This window comes from Nymphalis io, chromosome 19 (genome assembly GCF_905147045.1).
Source record: "Nymphalis io chromosome 19, ilAglIoxx1.1, whole genome shotgun sequence".
In the NCBI taxonomy this organism is placed as follows: Eukaryota; Metazoa; Arthropoda; class Insecta; order Lepidoptera; family Nymphalidae; genus Nymphalis; species Nymphalis io.
Window position 1 is genome coordinate 473,782 of NC_065906.1, and position 21,711 is coordinate 495,492.

The 21,711-nt window shown below is 33.5% G+C and overlaps 1 protein-coding gene across 5 annotated transcripts in view; it reads left to right on the forward strand.

The window, feature by feature from the left end:
- The window catches only part of LOC126775830 (RNA-binding protein Pasilla), a 52,858-nt gene that overhangs the window by 1,596 nt on the left and 29,551 nt on the right, over positions 1-21,711 (forward strand). For all 5 annotated transcript variants that reach the window (XM_050497951.1, XM_050497953.1, XM_050497955.1 and 2 more), the window contains one exon: positions 21,368-21,514. In XM_050497951.1, the coding sequence (XP_050353908.1) occupies positions 21,368-21,514 (147 nt within the window). The remainder of the gene's footprint in view (positions 1-21,367; positions 21,515-21,711) is intronic.

The following is a 21,711-nucleotide window of genomic DNA, read 5'->3' on the forward strand; positions in this document are numbered from 1 at the left end:
GTATGTGAAGGCGACTTACCTGATGACAGCAAGGTCAGTGTCAGATATTTGTCTTTCTAATGTTATTTTCTACTTAATTGGCAATATTTTAGAGCTGGGTATGGCTTGTCATTGTTATGAATAATTCCAAGGTTGCCGAGATTGAAAGAATATATTGTGTAATAAGAATATTATTGTGCTTGTTACTTTTGGAAAAATAAAATTGATTAATATTATTTGTGTTCTATTATAGTTAGCGAGTACAGATTAGTTACTCAGTTTGTTACTCAACAACATGAATGGACTTTGTATATTTAGTATTTTTCTCTGCAGCTGATAAATTGATGTCGCACTCTTGTTTGCCAATGGATCATAATTATTACATTAAATGTCAAGGGTGTAAGCAATAAATATAAACAACTAGGATTTTTATTGAAGATGTTGAATTGACAACATCTAAAGTGTAGCTACACTTAGTAGTTATAAAATGTATGTCTTAATAAAAAATATTTATGTGACAAAATTGTGCAAAATAATTAAATAATAAGAATATTTTTTCTTATCTAATTTAATGTGATATTTAGGTCTTCTAAAGCGTTGTATTTGTCAAAAATTACACTAAAACGAGATAAGAACTTGCTAATAAATATCTATGATATAACTTGAATCTTATCTCTTTGCCTTATAACTAATAAGACGCGTATTTCAAAAATAGTAAACTAAAAAAAAAATATTTTAAAAATTCTACGTGAACGAAATCGTGTATAAGAAAATTATAAAAAAAGGTTATATTAAAAAGTCTACTACCGCTAAGAGCTGGTATTTTTAAATATAGAATAGAGGAAATTATAGATTATGTAGGCTGTTTGTTAATAGGTTTATCTTATCGGTTGCATTCATTTTATAGTTATATCGTATTGTTCGTTTGTTGTAAATATTACATTACAATTTTAATGCAATACTAGAATACTTATTCCACATGCATATAAAAAATACAAATACTATTTTTCTTTTTAATTTAAGAAAATAAGGCGGACGAGTAAATATCCCGCACGGCAAGTGGTGGCCACCTCCTCTATGGGTAGCTGCCAGTAAGATATATTATCATATGGCACTAACCATAGAATCGAAATATTTATGTGAATCCTCAATGAGTTAACCTGTGTAAGTACTGGCATAAGGGACGTTTTGCCAGTACTTACACAGGTTAACTCATTGAGGACACCGGAGGTTAACCGGAACAGCTAAGACGAAATACCTATTACAGTTGACTCCACTATTACTTACAAGGGAGTGGAACTACAACTAAACAAGCTTGAACAATGCCTTTAATAAAATGTACATATTTTTAATCATATAAAATTCGACATTTCATCTGTATAAAACTCATCGAAATTTTACGGCATGTATGAACTCACTTCATTACTCACCCGTGAAATGTTTGACAACCGACTTATGGTGATATACTATTTTGATGCGTGTGTTCTTGTAATGTTATGATTATTATGGTCAATATCGATTATCAATTTCTGACAGTTCACGACTGTTTTCGTGAGTTTCGAGTTTCTTACAGAATAGTCCAACGGGTCGAATAGAACTTTAGAAACTCTCATCGTAAAGGGAGATGTTATTGAGCTGTATCTCTCTAAAATATATGATATACATTATATATTAGTAAAATAAATCTTTTATTTCGAGAAAATATATAGAATGTTCCATATAAATCAATAAGTATTTAATTAAACATATATAACAGTCAACAACTCGTAAATAATAATTTAAGTAACATTTAACACTGTTAATGTCACGTTTAAAACAAAGATAATGCACTCGTTAACAGTAATTATTATTAAGTTCAACAGCTCGTTGTTGTAATTATTTGAAAATAATACAAACTCACAAACGTCACTAATTAGTATTCAATTACTACTATTTTACCAATATAGACTCGACCGATATCAAGAGAGTAGCAAATCCACTCTTATAATCTGATGGGACGGCAAATCTGAAAAACCGGAAATAGTACGGATAAACTGCATTATGTGCTTCCAAGGCTCAGGTATCTAAACACTTCCAATTTCCAGACCTGACAGAAAAACCTAGACTTTTAATAGCCAGATTAAGCCTTATAAGCTAGTGACTAGATCAGTGATGCATAATATACGTACATAGATTTCAGATTTTACATACAATTGTGTTGAAAAAATTACTTGTTTTAAGACTTGGAAACTTCACAGCTCTGGTGTCTGATAAAGTATGAATCGTGAAAAATCAAAGGCAACTACATTTAATCTGATTTAATCTAGTTCTGCTGCCTTTGGGACTGTTTTCAGAGAAATGTACGTTTTAGAAGCGAATTTTAGAAATACTTTAAATACAAGATAATTAGAAGTTAAATAATTTGTTGTTTAGAGCTTTTCAGTTAGAAACGATTTTATTTCATAAATTCCAATTTTCCAAATGGAATATCCAAAATTAACAGACATACAGTATCTAATGTGTTATATGTACTTTAATGTAATAAATCGAAATGCAAATAAAAAAAGTTTCATCATCAAATGGTAATAAAGTGTTGGTAAAAATCGATGCAATTACTTTGTAAGTTCAGCTATTTGTGCGTCATTACCGCACGTCACACGCGAATAGAAAATCATGCAGCACTCTGGCTATCCTCGATTTGCAGTTCGCCATTTGGACGATAACCAATTTTTTATGTATTTTTTGTCTTGTTGATATTGACGAGCATACCAGGCACATAATTGATCACCTCCCGTGGTAATCATCATTCCAAATGCAAGCACAATTGAATTTTCATGTGCTTAATTTGTGTTTACGATTCATATCGTGCTCGGTGGTTATGGAAAACATCGTGGGATAACTTGTATGTCGGTTGAAACTAAAATGCGTGTATCCACAAATCCGCATTGGAGCAGCGCGGTGGAATTAACTCCAAACCCTCTCCTCAAAAGGAAAAAAGGCGTTTTCCCAGCCGTGAGATATCGCAACGTGGATAAGTTTTCGAAAAGTAGTAGACGGTCAACGATGTGTAACAACTAAGCTCTACTTAATAATTTAATGAAAACAGAATAGATCAATACAGGAAAGTCTTATTTTGTAACTACAACGCAAATAAATCTTTGTTTTGTATTACCATTCCAAAGCAAAGTCCCCTTTTCGTTGACGTAATGTATTAAGGAATCGTTTATTATCCTGTATTCTTGTAAAAAACCTACTGGATCCTGCACCTCTCCCGACATTTTCTTCGTAACTTTACATTATTTAAATACACACGTTCGTTACATACCATTATTTACCATTAATATTAAACCCGTGGAATGTGACATTCGTCTCGTTCTGATCCATCTAGCCTTTTTTGAAAAGGGTTTAAGGGGTAATTTTTGAATTATAAAAGCTATCGGCTTAAACGTATACTCATATTTGTCATTAAATTATCTTGCTTTTAAATTAAAAGATGTGCTCGGCTTTCTTTCTAGAATGTTCTTTTATTTTCAAAAGGCATTCGAAGGTATTTTCTTAGCTAACGAGGTTCTGGTTTCGAATTGAAAAGCATTTAAGCCTTTATGGCTTTAATAAACGGAAGAAAACCTAACCTCCTAACTCGTTCTCACTTTAAAAAAAAAAGGTCCATTTACACTAAATCTAGACCACGCGAGTTCTAAATGGGTCGAACAACTAAGGCGTTGGAAACTTCAGCCTGATCCTAAGTTTTATTTAAGAATTTGACATAATAGCGTAGAAACATAAACGTTTTATTTACCTTAATATTTATTATTTATTATTTTGCCTTAGTTCCTTCTATTTACATGGTGTCTAGTTTATAGATAATTTATATTTTTCGCGTATTGATCTAGCAGCGACACGTACCATTCTTATCTAGCAGTACATCATGTATACGCTACTTATCTAAAGATATCGAAGCATTATAAAACAATTTGTTATATCTTGTTATCATGTACTCGTATATATCAGAATAACAAATACGGTCGTTATCTCGCGACTTCCTAGTTAGGAAGGAGCAAACACTTGCCGTCTATTGTGCACTTAGACACGTGTTTCCTTGTTCGTTGCTGATTCTTGTGGCAATCGATGAAATATGTATTTTATCGTTTGCTTTAATAAAAACCTATTTTTTTTTAGTTAAAATTATTTGCGGTAATTGTAATATAACCGTTTGTCTTTACAGATTTGAAAGAACTCGCTATGATATATATAGATATTTCTTATTTAGAGCGGACAAACATAGAAGCATATGATGGACAGTGGCCATCTATTTTATATATTTTTTAGTTGTTGTTTTGGTTATACATTAATTTTGCTCTTTCTGTCATCATTGATTCGACGTTCGAAAGAGGAAGACAGAGCATTCTTTACTACTCACCTACACAACATATATATTTATAGGTAGGTAAGCCTTTAGTGGTAATACCCACCCTCCCTAATTGTATACAACAAAATAGAGCTTTGTTACTGAGCTAAAATAGAATTGGCTTCAATGAGTGACTGGCTCGGATTGATCCCAATTATTAAAAAAACCTAAAATTAATTTGTTGTGAGGAAAATAGGAAAATAAAAATAGGAACGCAGATATGTATTTTATTTCACTCGCTATGTATACAATTAAAAACTCATTTTATAAGGAAAACGACGGCCATGTATTGATTGTTAGTTACCTAATGTAATTTATTCTTATCGTTTTACAATACAATGACGCTGCAAAAGTACTCATTTACTGTTGCTAACGTTCTAACAAATCGCACAGACAACCAGTTGATGAACAAACAAGATCCTTAACAATATAACACGTAAGGACTATTGTCCTTTCAGATAACATTGTTCATAGGTTGTTTTTATTGGCAAAGAAACAATGAATGCATTATCAATAGTCACTATAGTAATGAGCATTATTGATAAAAATGCATACGTTTTAAATAAATTGCTGTTAATATTTTGAACAATGGATAAATAAAATGTTATAGCGATTTATTGGATGTTCTAAATGATAATAATTGTAAACGACCAGCAAATTGTCATTATTGACAGTCTTTTCTAATGTTAATTTATGGAAAAGTTATGCATAACAAAAAAAAAAAAACTATTCATATATAGAATTTTGTAAGTTAGCAACATTTTACGTCCATCTATATCATTTGAATATTAATATATATCTAACTATCACTCGTGCAGAAAATTTCCAAGTAGAAGACCATAATTTATCTTCACCCAAGCCTGTATTACAAAGGCACAAACACGAGAAATCCCTTACCGTATTACTGAACCTAAAAAAATCTCTGTAAAAAGAAACTGATGTTTTTACTCAAACGAGTTTTCAACGGGAAAGGGGTTTGCGCTTCAAACAGTCCAATTAGACGAAGAGCCTGATGTACTAGTTTTTAGGTCTTAAAAATAGGCACTTTTCCAGAACCGAGTTTTTTCTCTAGGTTGTTTTATGTGGTACCTTGTGATGGTCTTAATCGTTATATTGGTTTAAGAATTAAATGTATTTAATATAAAGAAATATAATCAGTCCGCAAAAAGTTATTTTTTTAAATACTTAAATAAAAGAGATTTGAAACAATTGTTTTCTCCCGATAAAACATTCGGAAGTGTAATTCCTCAAGTTAACGGAGTTCGTAACAATGGCGTTTTGAAACGAATCAAACTTTTGTTTATTTTGCGTCAAGAACTTGAGAGGGAAACCTTTAAATAAAAATTATCTGTGATATTTTACGAATAAATATAATATGTACGTTATTTACAAGAACGTCGATAAGCTTGAGAGAAAGTGAGAAGTACGGATTGTTATCCACACTCGAGTCGCGTACAGATGAAACGTGACATATTTGTTTTTTTTCTTCCGCATACATAGAAATAGATAGAACCTTTATTCCCCGAAAGCGTATCTTGAAGCAGCTAATAAAAAAACTAATTAATATTCAAGAAGAGTAAAATCGGTAGTGCTCTAGCACTTACGATTTTGACGGTATCCACCGCAGTTATGCAAGATTTTTTTTAGTTAAAGGTAGTTCTAAGTACGGTTTATTATTTTGCCAAGATTTGGCTCAATTTATGGTTTTCCGAGCTGCCTGCGCGAACTGATATAATTGGCAGCGTTTCCCAGTTTTTTTTATTTTATTTGGATTAATTTTTATGTACGTGCAACAACTTTGCTCGTTTTTATTCGATTATTGTGTTGCTATGTTTTGAGTTTATTTCGTAAAAGCTATTTAAGTTTCTGTATATATAACATTTGCAATTTTAATATGTATAATATGAACGCTTGCAGATAGAATATAGAAAAAAAATCGCTATGTCAAATTATTTTAGCAGCCTTGATCCTAAATGTGGTTAACAGTTAAACATAATGGTACAAACAAAGCTACCCTCGAACACATTAGGGTGGATGGCATTTTAATGTAAATGCATAACAATCCCCGTAATGAGTGGCTAGCGCGAAACCCATTTGGGAGTTCTGTTGGTTTAGGCTTGCACCTCCAGGACGTGTTTACTTGAATTTCGGTGCTGGTTCGTAAAAGGCGATCATTTACTTTGAATAAACTTCACTTGAATTCGCTTACGTCTACCTTTGCTTGTGTCGTAATCGTGACCATCAACATATCGTAAAACTGAACGTTTAATAACTGGGTTTCATTGCTTAGCTAACTCAATTCGGCCTTTACTCTTTATCAGTTTGTTGGAGTATTGTTAACATAAAAGTATATAATATATTTCGAAGTGCCTAAGTACAATTATAAGTCTTAAATAGTTTCTTAATCAGCTAATATAAGACAATTAATCAGCTAATATAATTACATTTTTATGTTGTAACGAAAAATTCGTTTCAAATCGATCTAACGTGAAACAATTCCAGTCGCTTTTGGTGCAATGCGGCTAGGTTGTTTTTCGGGCATGTAGGAGGGGCTCGTGACTTGTGCTTTTCGGTCAACATTACATCGATAACTGACTGATAAGCTGTACATCAGAGTTATCGTTTCTATGCGCAATCATGCATGACCCATTTTCTTCGATTTGCGCTGTTTGTGGGCGTACACATTTAAAAATATAGGACACGTGAGCTGACCTAGCTTTAGCTACGTCTAGGGATGGCTGTCCAATCTAGGGTGTATCTTGTAAAACATTTATTTTATTATATTATAGGTTTTTGATTTGATAATAAAGTACTGCCAGTACTGGTATCATAATTCGATATTTTAGAAGCATATTTCTTAAAAGGTGAAATTAAACAATACACCATAAGAAACTCGTATTAAATATTTATTGAACATACAAAAATATATATGAAAGGGATTATTTAGCGTCCAATATTACTTGGAAAGATTTAAAATAGACTAATTAAATTATATAAAATTTGTTATATGCGTTTGGAGCTAAGATTTTTGTTCACAATGCATATTTTATTCTGGATGTAAACTGGTTTTCTGTATCAACAACTAAAATGTTTTTACATCCATGACCTATCATTAGAGTAGTTTAAAAAAATATGTTACACCCTGGATTGATGATGATAATAACCTCTATTTTCAATGGAAACAAGCCAACTGCGCATGACATAATAATGCATAAGTGTATGCTCAAACATAAGGGCACTCTTATTATCCGATGTGATAGCAATTTCGGCTAGACTGAAAAGAGTCCAAGCTTGGCTTTACGTACTTTTCAAGACTCCTCGCTTGAATCTAGAACCTCGTAATCTTGAGCTTTATAAGTTGTCCATTAAACCAACTATATGCAACATTAATAGATCTTTGAACAATAGCTGTAAATACTCCTCGATTGCGCTTCACCGGGTGCGTTAACCAGAGCATCTTCATTAACTCACATGACCTAATTATGATTTGTGCATAATGCTTTGACCTCCTACGAAACTAGGAATCTTTTGTGCCAACATAATGGTCTCCCGAGGGGAAATGATTTAGTGTCGCATAATAAAAGAGAATGCGAAATTCTGGGACGACGTTTTAAAATTGAAGATGAAATAGCCATCCCATTGAAAAGTATCAACCGGAGTTGAAGTTTTGCGACGTTTTTAATCATTTAAGAAAACGAAACCGTGTAACGAATGAATGGCTTTTGTTCTATTATATTTTAGTGTTTTTCGTTAAAAAAATGACGCGAGAAAAAGTGAATTTCTCGCTTTTGAACTGTCCCAATTAGTATTTTAAAAGATTCCTTTGTGGAATAATTCACGTTGTTCCGTCGGGAGTTTCCAACGGCGCTGGGCGTTTTGCGATTTTGTTCAAAACTTTGACGAATTGTTTACATCTAACGATTTTACTTCGAAAGCGAGTTTTTAGGAACACAAACATTGTATACATATTTAACATTATCGTTGCAAAAAGATAGCAAAAAGACACGTGGCCGATTTTTGAGACTTTCGTTTCTTTGATTAAGTTGTATAGGTAATTGTTATAAAATTGTAGCTATACTCGGAGCGAGTGGATCTAATTTAACGCAGACGTAAATGCAATATCTTTTAATGAATACAATGTAGACATATTGTTGTATGCGTTTAATTAAAGTTTTTTTTTTCCTCTTGTTTATGAACTCCCCTCGAAGCGAAGCGGCGTGCTGGTGCTCTATTATCGGTATAAAATAAAAAATGCGATTCATTTAACTTTTAATTACTGTTTCTTGTAACCGACTTCAATGTTTTCCAATATACTATGCTCAAAGTTTATTTTTGTTCGAAAAAATTTGTTTACTTTGTCGAAATGAAACGACTGTAAAAGAAATATAGTAATTAGACTGTGAAACCGACATCCCACAACAGCGCACGGCCATACTCGGGCACGACACACATTGACATAACCGTGCGTGGGTTGATTGTGTGGGTGCTCCTAATATATTATTGTATATATCGAAGATAATTACACGTGCTAAGCGTCCGTGCGCCACTGTGGGTTGGCGGCTTGATTCAAAAGCGTGCCTTATGACGAAAAATGATTATTATGCAGTTACTACCGAAGCTCAACTGTCGCCCGCATTAAATAAAACAAATAAGAAATATCTACAATATTACCTGTTAAGAAATAAAACGTTATCGATACCTTAAACTAATTAAACTAAAATAATGAAATTGTAATATCGAATTTTGTACAACTTCCGGTACAATAAAATATAGCGGATTATAAATGACGCCATCAGATCGTGCCAAGGAAATGTTGAAGTTACGCCATCCAAACAGCATACAAGTGAAATGCGATGCCAGGAAAATGAAATGGAAAAATTTTATATTCGAAATGATGACATTTTTATTTTAAGTAGTATCAAACAAATGCCAAACGTACGTCTGGCATGGCACCATGTTTTAGGTAAAAAATTGAAGGTTGAATTGCAGACTGTATTAATGTCGGTAATCTTATCTAGTCGAGTAGACATCGATCAAGCTCGGCTAAGCGGTCAGTTAAAGTGGGGTACATGAGGCCGTGCCAATGCGGGGCGCATTGCGACACCCTGCAGGCGAAGGGTTACGTCGATAAGAGATAAGGAAATATTAAAATATAGCACAATATTGCGTTATCATATTTACGTGTTACGTGCTAACCCATATTTTAAGGATGGATCGTTTTTATTTTAACCTTCCAATGATAAAATCGCTCTGAATAAACTACTTGTAATAAAGATGATAAATATGATATATATTTTTTCTTTTTTACTCAATTGGTAAATTTTATTTGATTTTAATAAAAGTGGACAGTAATATACACGAAGCATATACAGATTCATAAATTCATTCGTATTTAATAATGATCAATAGCAAATATACTGTTATGTATATCATAAGTAAAAGTAACAGCCGCTGTCCCACCGCTGGGTTAACATCTCCGCTCTCCGCGCTGCTCTAATGCTGGTTGGTGCATACTGGATACACCTATACGTTCAGATGATAGAATTTCATCTGAACATGTAGGCTTCTTCACAATGTCTCTTCGCGCACGAGATGTATTATAAACACAAATTAAACGGACCGGTATTGAAAACGCAATCATCGTCTATAGGCTATCGCGGCTGTAATCATCTTTCATTACCGTTCGGGTTCATTGTATATGTATGAGAGTGTACGCAAGTCGGTGCAGAATAATTTTCCTGTTACGTTCGTTTGTACGGTACGTATGTCACGTATAATATTGTTTGTATATTCGAAGTGTAATTGGAAAGGAAGTATGGAAAAATATACATGAAAATGAAATAACAATTTCATTATTTTTTGCTATTAAATATATATTCGTATATATAGGTGGTAGGAATTTGTGCGAGTCCGTCTGGCTAGGTCTACTCATCAGATATTCTACCGCTAAACAGCAACACTTAGTTTTATTGCGTTCCGGTTTAAAGGGTGAGTGAGCCAGTGAAACTACAAGCACAAGAAAAATCCTTCAGTTCCCAAAATTGGTGGCGCATTGGGGATGGAATGGTTAATATTTCTTATATCGCCATTAACTATGGGAGGTAGTGGCCACTTAACATCAGCTTCTGCCCATTTGCCAGTCCGTCTACGTAAAACATAAAAAAAACTGAAATAGTTTTTAAAATGTCTCTCAAATCAGGTGATATCAGCTCACGAGCCAAACTGATAAAATTAATACACGGATCAACTGCAAGCTGTATTGAATATACCAAGTTATTCGGTAATGTTACGAACACAGGTCGTTAAATAAGATCGGGTCCAGGAGACCGTGCCAAAGCAGCGCTGCAGTGCGTCAGCCTGCGGGTTAAATCGATATTACGAGTCGCAAGCGCAATTTAATTTAATTAACATAACAATGTAAATTGGCAGAAGAGCACTGAAGTTTCTTGTCGGTTCTTAGTAGATTCTACATTCCGAAACGATGATTGCTTTACATTAAATTCAAAAGTGTAACTTGAATTCATAAAACATTGTGTTTTACGATTTATTATCGGTATTCGGTATTAGTACATACGATTATAAGTAGCGCCAACTTTACATAATCTTATCTTTATAACCAATCGTCGTCCGTTACGAATTAATTTATACGAACGCTATTTAAATGGACTTTTACATTTTATATACATATTAACTTTATACGGGCCTTATCAGTTAAGTATGTTTAGTGAATAAATAACAGAATGTATAGCCTCAAATCAAATGTATTTTATTCAAGTAAACTTTACAATAAAGCGCTTTTGAATCGTCAATATTTTAACTCTACCACCCTTTCGGAAATCAGCCTCTAGCGAGAAGAAGGTCGCGTGGTTGCTCTTATAAAATAAATAATCTTATGTAAAATGTGGTTAGTGTTCACGATTATTGTTCTTGATCGGTCCTGTGTTAGAATCGGAGATCTTGAATACATTTATGTTTAATTAGATTTTTCAATTTAATAAATGGTAATTAAAATGAAAAAGTTTAAACAGATTTGCTTATTGGTAGTAGTCTCTTAACTCAACCTCTTAAATATTGATTTTATTAATATTTTAAATATGTGGCAATTATTCGAACATGTCATAAAGTGTGACGTGACAGCTGCGCTTCGTCTATTAGCGAGTTCCGTGATCGTTGGTTACCCGATAACCCGGAGCGCGGAGTGACCGTGTCGTGGTGCTCGTGGGCGATATGACGTGATATTTTTAAAAATATAACATAAACATTTAAAACAAATATTAGGTCTGGAATTTTTTATTTACTGTTATATATTTTTGGTGAGAATAGTAAATATGTATATAGAAATAGTATTGGTGGGCTTAGTTGAATACAAAATAAAAGTAACGTCATGTTAATACCCCACTGCTGGGCTAAGGCCTACTGTCTATTTTAAGGAGAAGGATTTGAGCTTATTCCACTGCGCTGCTGCAATGTTGAAGATTTTTAACTCCACCGCATTCGAGATGTATTATAAATTCAAATTAAGAATGTAAAAATTTAGTGGTTACTGACCGTAATTGAACTCCTGTTAAGATGCCCATGACCTGGCCAATGCACCATATCTGCTCGTCGATGCTGCGCTTCTTGCAAACAATCACAATTATATAATAATATATTATTCCTTTATACCGTTTTATATACCGAGTTCTATAGTTCCATGCCTAAGTTCCCGCGGTAGGAAAATCATAATTCGAGCAAAATTTTTTTACCTTAAGAAATTGCGCCGCTTGTAAAGCATTGTCAAAAATTCGGTCAGCATTTTTTTTTTTCATGTAGATGAGTTGAGCTTTTCCATTTTATATTTTTGCTGCATTTTTACAGCGCTAAATCCATTGGTGTAGACTTTGAGTGGATATTTTAGCATTTGTACTTATTTAATCAAAACAAGTTGTCAGTGAATATTTAAAAAAAATGTATTTATTACATTAATGGCATAAAATAAACTGTCTTATGAATCAAGTCGGAAAAAATCATTAGGTTCAGTAAAAGTAATTCAAGAATCCAAGTTCATACCTTTTGGTCTTTGTGCGTATGAGCTGTATTTAAATAGATTTTCATCAATAGTGGAAAACTAATAAATAGCTGATGGACTGCTAGGAACGGGTAAAAACACTAAAAATTTTAAGCTAATATTTTAAAAATAACAATTCGCAAGTTTATAAGAGAATTTCAGGCATACCTTCCGGTAATTTCCTTTCATGTAGTGATTAATATTGCGTCCCATTACCCTGATCTATTTTATGTCTAGACCGAAATTTGTTCGCTAAGATTAATTAGACCATTAGTCCGGACTGTCGAGGAGCTAAGTATTTGATCCTAGAATTAATTACTAGATCTTAGACAAGACCGGTAATGTCTCCATTTTTATCCGACTTGGCGCAACCACGATGAGTAATTACGTTGGATATATAACTGTTTGCTTATATTGATGAACCGAAATGACCTAATATTTAGGAGACGTGAATCTTAACCGATGAAAGCTGTTTAAACCTAAGCGAATAATTCGACATTAGTATTCGACAGTGTGGAAAAATGGCGTCAGGAAATCTGGATTTGTCGTTAAAAATCTATCAATGTGTTTCAGCCATAAGTGGTGGAATAAGCTTTAAACTTAACTTTAATAATAATATTTCATGGCGACCACGACCGCTCTGACAAGAGTGTCTCGACGAAGAAGAAGAAGAAGCTTCAAACTTTCTTATCAAAAGGAAAATATTTCCTAACCCAGCTTATAATAATAATAAGATTAATAATAACCTGGGACATTTTTTACACACGGCCATCTGATCCCAAATTAAGCTTGTACAAAGCTTGTGCTATGGAAACCAGACAACTGATATACTATATATACTACTTTTCTTTTATTAATACATACTTATATAGATAATTACACCCAGACTCAGGACAAACAGACATGTTCATGCACACAAATGTCTGTCCTGGGTGGGAATCGAACCCACAACCTTCGGCGTGAAAGGCAAGTATCTACCAACCACGCCAATCGGCTTTGGGATATTCACGGGTTTTTATGAAATGAACTAGTTATACATCGACTATGTTGTTTTACGTAATTAATAAATAAATATTCAAATACAATTCGAATACTGAAAAGCTCCGATATATTTTCATTTTATGTTTCATATATGTAACAATAAATACAGGTTAGAAGAAAAAACGGCTCACTAGATCACGTTAAACGAGAGGCCAATGACCGCTTAATGTTTCTGCCTTACATCGATTTGGCGGGAATTTGCCAAATTAAAATAATTCGCGTCTCATTAATAGTAGCAGTTAAGCTGAAAAATCATCGCTGTCGGTTGGGCTGACTGACGTGGGTGTCATTTTCAATTAAATTTTTCTCTTTCACTCGTGCCAACGGGGCACAGATTATTTCGATATTGATATTTGTTATTTAGCTAAAGATCCGAAAACCGTGTTAAAAAATATTTAAGTCGGTACAAGTTGAACAATAAGCGGAACCAGTTGATCGAAATGTCAATGTCAATAAGAAATAATTATTAAAATCGATATTGAGCACACGACTAGTGACTAATCCTTTAGTTTTGCAGTCTTAGGAATGGATTTTTTCTCAGAATATAAATAACAATAATGTAAATCGGCTCATGATCGGCGAACATATCGCGTATCATACAACAATTGATAACCTCCTTTTGTTTACTTGTATAATCCTAATCTAACTTAAGTCGATTAATTGACCCAGACAGAACAGACAGAAGGAGGCTTATAATCATTTACTGTATTACTTATAATCGTTGGTCAGCGACTGATTAGTATAACTTTCTTTTTTTATATAGAATAGGAAGGCGGACGAGCATTTGGCCCACCTGATGGTAAGTAGTCACCAACGCCCATAGACATTGGCATTATAAGAAATGTTAACCATCGCTTACATCACCAATGCGCCACCAACCTTGGGAACTAAGATGTTATGTCCCTTGTGCCTGTAAATACACTGGCTCACTCACCCTTCAAACCGGAATACAACAATACCAAGTACTGCTGTTTTGCGGTAGAATATCTGATAAGTGAGTGGTACCTACCCAAACGAGCTTGCACAAAGCTCTATCACCAGTAAATTCTCCCTATGATTTCTTCCTTTCTGACATCAATGATTTGATATTCGAAAGAAGAAGACATAACATTGCTTAACTAATCATCCGCCAAACTATTTTTATAAGTAGTTCTGTTAGTTTTTATACAGTCTACTAGTCAAGAAAAGTGTTGTACCTCTATTTTAGAGACGATTAAGACAATCGTCTACAATAAACGTCAGACATATGTGCCTATTAGAAAGAAGTAGGGTGAAAATAACTTATATACTGTTTTTTCAATTATGTAATGTAAATATATATACATTAATCATACAATTTGTGTTGACCATGAACAATATCGGGTAGGGTCTAATTTAGGGTTACCTACCATCTCTTTGTATTAAAATCCAACACAAGAAAAGTATAGGCTATATACTCCTTTATCATTTTTATGATAGTCATATGAATTAAATAGTAATATTTAATATTATCGTCGAACGTATAGCCGTGCTTCGGAAAGCTCGTCAAGCTGTTAAGCTTTGAACCTGGAACTATGATTATGAGAGTCAGGGAATAGGAAGTGCACTTGACCACAGTATTTTTTTCGGGGCTGTTGGCTAGTCTCCCTGTGAATGGCTGAAATTGGTCAAGAGGACTTTTTTTTTAACTGTAAAAGATTTATTATTTGTCGTTTATCATAAAATAAATACAAAATTGTCCTCCAACGTAAAGGTCGGCTCGCGATCCTAGTGTAATGATGTAATTGTTATTGCGCATAGTTATTTTATTCATAAATAATTTATGACATTCATGATTTATTCTCCTTGTGATTACAGTAAAGATTATAATAATTGACATTTTGTATTATGTTATAATAGTCGTTCTCGAGCCGAAATGACCCAGTGGAAAGAACGGTTCAAACCCGGGCAAGCATCCCTGAATTTTCATGTGCTTAATTTGTGAAATAAAATAATAAAATTCATCTCGTGCTTTACGGTGAAGAAAAACATCGTGAGGAAACCTGCATGTATATAATTTCACTGAAATTCTGCCACATATGTATTCCACCAACCCGCATTGGAGCAGCGTGATGGAATAAGCTCCAAACCTTCTCCTCAAAAAGAGGAGAGGAGGCAGGCCGTTACGGTATAATAGTTCTTAAATATGTAGAGCTATTCCGTAAGTAACAAACTCGAAACTCTTCGTAGAACGCATTTGACACGATCGTGAAATGTCAAAGTGATATGCGACATTGATTATAATAATTATAACGTTTAAGGGTTACGCGCAAAATAGCGAAGTAAGTTTATTTGTAAAATTTCACGAGTGAGATTATAAATGAGTTTGTTAGAGGAGAATAAAAGACAGGTTATCCGCTCGTCTGTGGCCTTACCGTTTTCTTTTCCCGTCGTATCGTCGTGTCTGTGACTTTCTAGGTCATGTCATTCCTTCTTAATTAAAATGTCTTGTATTGAATTAACTTTCGTCAATCCAGCCATGTTGGTCGGATGATCGCAAGGAGTTCTTACAGAATAGCAGATGCATTGACGGGAATGAGATCAGTTATATATATCGGACACAGGACACAAGACATCAGTAGTGACGAACGGACTCAAGATCGATATTGCGTAGAGATTGAATAAACATAGAAAGTATTATACTGTACAAATTAAAATAATTCCGCGTATCATACAAACAAGTTTATGATTTGCGTTTTTAAATTAATTAATATTGATAATGTCTAGATATCGATCTCGTTAGTAGGATATTTCAAGACAGCACGGCCACGTCGATAAAACTACAACTTATTCAAGAATTAGTAATAATTAGCATACGCTTATAATTAATTCGTAATATTATTTAATCAGAAAATTAGGTCAGTCTAACGGCGCGTACATGTATATATCGTACATAGTAAAATTGTATGGACGAGGTCAGACGACACAACAAAAGATTCTTCATAGACTCGAGATATATTGTCTCATGTTATTCCGTAACAAAAGTGAGGACCCTCCACTGTGGAAGGTATGTCTCGCTCTTGACTTTGACGACCCATTTTAAAAGTGACCTCGATTTGATGCATTAGGAAAAGTTGAGATACATCTGTTTATCATCGTTACGCAGTCGTTTCATCGTTTGACGTTTTCATAGAGTACCACTACACAAATAGCGGAGAGGTAAAATAAAAAAGAGTTCATTTCTATGTATCGTCAAAATCATGTCACAAATAATATATGAAATTTAAAAATATATTGTATTCATTTTGTAAGAACGAGCGCTTTTGAATCATAATCATACATACATTAATTGAAAATGTACAACATATTTATTCCACTGAAAGATCTCCTTCAGCCAACCATTGAAGTACTGAGTTATGGTTATAAGGGTAGTTATATTTATTCTAAAACCGCTTGATCGTTTGCGACACAAAGAATCGATCTTTTCACGTTGCACTTGACTCTGATGACCGATAAATGATACTTCAAAGCTTTTTACGTCGTTTTTTCTTGTCCTAAAACGTACGCAAACGCAGATACGTCTTTGACAATGAATAAGAAAGTCCACAGCTAACGATTATTTAAATGGCAATTTTTTTTTAATTGACATTGAATAAGATATATTATATTCAAAGCTGCCGTCGGATCGAATTTAGGTTCTATTGAAAAGAACTGACAATAAATTCAGTCTTTTTCATCGATCACATACATATAAAATGTATAAATCTTGAATGTTAATTAACGAATATAAACTCTTAGCCTTTTATCGTATATACTATGTATCTAGCTGCACGTCTCGGCTTCACACGGGCAGATTAAGAGTAAACAAAAGGTTTATATAGGAGGACCGATATAGAAAGAAAAATCGGGTTTCTTTTGCGCTAAAGACTTCGCTGGAGTACGTAGAATACCACACCAAGTTTCATTATAATAGAATTAAATGTTTAGCAATGCATAGAGAACACTCGTTTCATTCATTCAACGTTCATTTTTATTTATTTAGAAACAGTAAATAAAGGTCAACAAGCCGAGATGGGCCAGTGGTAAGAACGCGTGAATTTTAACCGATGATCGTGGGTTCAAACCCGGGCAAGCACCACTGAATTTTCATGTGTTTAATTTGTGATTATAATTCATCTCGTGCCTTATGGTGAAGGCTAACATCGTGAGGAAACCTGCATATGTCTAATTTCACTGAAATTCTACCACATGTGTTTTGGAGCAGCGTGGTGGAATAAGCTCCAAACCTTCTTCTCAAAAAGAGGAGAGGAGGCCTTTAGCCCAGCAGGCTAGACATTCACAAGCTGTTACGGTTAAATAAAGGTTTTGACTGATTAGTTTTAAACAGTATTTCACAGTGCTATATTTGATGTTGTTGCGTTGTGAGAAACAAGAAAAATGAATTTCGTAATTTAAAGTCGAGGCCTCGAGCTTTGAAAGGTGTAGCTCGCTCTTGACTTCAACCAGACATTTCGGTGAGCGGCCTCGATGTATCGCTTATAATGTTACATCCTATCGCATTAGTGCGTTCTGTTATAGTAAGTAGTGTATTACCAAACGTTACACGTGTTTGCATTACAAGATTACGGACATACATATGGAATATTGTTTGCTGATCTCAAAAGCGAATTACAAAGAAACCGAACTAAAGTAATTTCGAGAAAACACTTTAATCTGTTCAAACATTTTAATGTATTGGTTACTTGGTTACAAGAAAATCTATGATAATATTTTTAAATTTTCGTCCTTTATCGCGAAATCAGTCATAATTACCATGAATAGGCAAGTTGTTCTTTGAGTTTTTGATTAATTATTTCATATTTGCTCCACTTTGTTTCAAAGTTGAAGAAAACTATATTTTATCGTAAGCGAATCTGAATTTCTCGGAAGGATTTTTTGCTGTGAGAATGAATAATGGTAAGCCTAAGTTCAACCACGACGTCAAGTCAATACATTACGTCGATCGAACTAAATTATATGGTATATTTAGTTTATTTATTATGGTAAAACATGAGCCATTATAATACCGCAATTTGGATACCCAAAGCCATTATTGCTCTGGCCCTAATTAATTAATTAAATGCCAATAATTAACCGCTGCTGGTCGTATTCCCTATTCATCTAGTTTCAATTGTTCTTTTTTAAAATGGCATAAATTAAAAAGTTATCGTTAATTACCGGTAAAATGACTACCGTTTAAAAGAATTCTCCATTGACCTTTCCATGCATCGATTATTTAATCGCTCGTGTAATGTGGACTAACTGCACACGTCCGATGCACGGTTATACAACGCCAATAACGACAACGGGTAAATTGGCTCACTGTTGCAAACATATTACCGAGAATATTTGACACGACAAACATTTTCATTTTAATTGATGTTTACTTAAAAGTACGCTTGCCTTATTTCTTTGAATTAATTTTAAACATAAATAAATGTCCCACTGCTGGGCAGTGGGACATTTACAGGCTGTTACTGGTTACTGTAAGGCTAATAAGTACTTCACAGTATTTGTAACTTGAAAACCAAAGTGGTGATACTTTACGAGGTCCTTAAATTTTATTTTTTGATTTCGATGATCCAATGTCTTCGAATATTTATGTTATTGGTTCTTGTGCAGTGTTTTTTATAAAATTGCAATGACATGTCGGAAGCTCGCTACGTCAAATGGCAGGTGTAGGATACGCTTCGTTTGAAATGAGGTCAAATGAGATGCGGCCGTGGGATGCGATTCAAATGTGCCGCGGACGTAGGTGCCTTTGTGTCCTTGTCTATCTACTGCTCCATATTTACTCTTTATTGGGTCAAATATATTTATTTGACTCTGTTCCCTAACAGAATTGATTGTTGCACTCCATTTTTTACAGACGTTTTTGTTTTTTAACTCAGGATGTTTTTAGTCTCCTGTTTGTGGCCTGTTTGAAATGTGTTTTTCAATAGGAAGTGTTTAAATAATGCGCAGTGGTTTTTAACTGATATTTTAAAAAACTTTTTAAAAAAGTCGCCCATAAAAGACAACGTCCCAAAAAGCTAGCTTGCTCTGATTTGCAGAACAAAGAATGAATATTTATTCTCGTCCATATTGACGTTGCGTAAACAGCGGAGAATTGAAATAACAACTTGTTTCTATTCAAATGTACGCTAATATTACGACAGCTATCCCACATTCAGATGTATAGTAAATATTGCCAGAAAAATAAACAATGGAGAAAATACAGAAGAGTGTTTTTAATTAAAGCTAGACAGACAGTCTCGAAGCTAACCGGATGTTTTATACGAGTAAAAGATGTAGTAAACTTAAAAAGCGCTGTGTCTCCTTGAATCCCCTGTTATATCATTTGTCTCTGCAGTTATAAATCATAATTAACGTCTTCTATCGTTGGAACTATATTTTAAGTGATATTGTTCCTTTGGACAAAATTAAAATGATTTTTGTTTCATTTGTATTATTTAGAAAATGTTCTAATAGTAACAACTTTGATTTAAATAAATGTTACAATATTCTTACACTAAGATAAATAAGTAGATTATGAACAGAACACACAGATAGCAAAGACGTAATTATGAAATGTGTATTTAATTATGATTATGATATAAGTAAATAGAGTTAACGTCTTCAGTGAACTTATTTTATTGTTGACATTGAAGTATATCCATTAATTAGTCTGATATTAAACTTCCTGTCAGTGCTGTTAAATTGATAACTTATAATCAGAAAGCAGAAAATATTTTAAATAAAATGATATATCCTCATGTAACATTTAATGATAAAATAATAAAGATAAGATTAGAAATGATATTTATATTAAGTCATTTTTTATTCTATTCTCAGATAATATCTCCAGAGCTCTAATGACAAACGTTTGAGTTATCTTTAAATTTTAACGATATGTTACTAGGTCGTAAGTGCTTAAATGACTGTCTTGGATCGAGTTTTGAACGCAAATAGTATTTAATTTTAAATGCTATTTATTAAAGGGATCGTATTTGACTGTTCTATTTGTGGTTTGGTCGTCTTTTGTTTTATTCTTCACATTTTCGTCTGGTCGCTGTTGATATTTCTGCATTTCCTGCTGTACATACATATTCGTTTAGATCATTCATGTGTTTACTGTCGGTGTATTCTGTTTCAATATGTCATGCATGATGATAATTTATGGTAATAATTTCGCTGTAACGTCGTAGCCTTCAATTATAATCACAAAACAAGCTAAGCGTTCATTATCAGTTTTTGTCATAACATAACTTGTTGTATTAGAAGGTCTTGTATAATTGTTTAAAGCTTAGACATAGTTTTTATTATTATTGATAAAAATGGCATTTTAATTTGAAACATAATAGCTTAATGTAGGATCATAGTTATTATGTGTTTTTATTTTCTCTATTATTTAATAAAATTATTCGATTAAATATAATATAAATGTATTACTGGAACACTTGTCAGTTGCTTAATATTAAACAGAAATAAATACATATCTCAGACAATTTAAACGAATCGTTCAGCCTCTACACTAACCGTACAATCGAGCTCTCAAACTCGCCATATAACCCATGAATGCACTTGCGACTGACATCAGCACAGGAGTGGTTTACAAACACACATATAAACGTGCACTTCACACTGACTCACTGTCCAGAGGTTATTTACGACATAGTCGCCAAGTATGAATCGTTCTGTAATATTTGCTCCTGCTCTATCCAATGTAATAACATTTAGGTTTTATGAACCTTAATCAGACATTTTTTTCGTCATAAATGCTTCCTAATATCAACATTATTATCTGCGTTCTGATACTTGTCAATTTATTCTTTAATTTATCTAAAAACAAATTGAACTTTACACATCACACAAGTATCAGGACGTCTTATTTCCACATATATAGCACAGTGTAAATAATGTATGACTTTTATCAGCCGTGGAGCCGACGTACCACTTCAAGGTGCTGGTGCCTTCGATAGTGGCCGGCGCTATCATCGGCAAAGGTGGCGAGACCATCGCGCAACTGCAGAAGGAGACTGGGGCACGAGTCAAGATGTCCAAGTCTCACGACTTTTATCCTGGTAAGTGTTTCTATTCACTTGTCTAGCGCAAGAGATAACATCTTACATAGAAGATAAAATAATTACATACTTTTGATGATATCTGAATGTTTTAATGAAAACTCGCAAATACAAGATGCGTCTCAAATACGAAAAAGCGTGATTTAAATTAAATTTAAAGCGTCAGTTTCAAAGTTTAACTCACACGAGCCCAACAA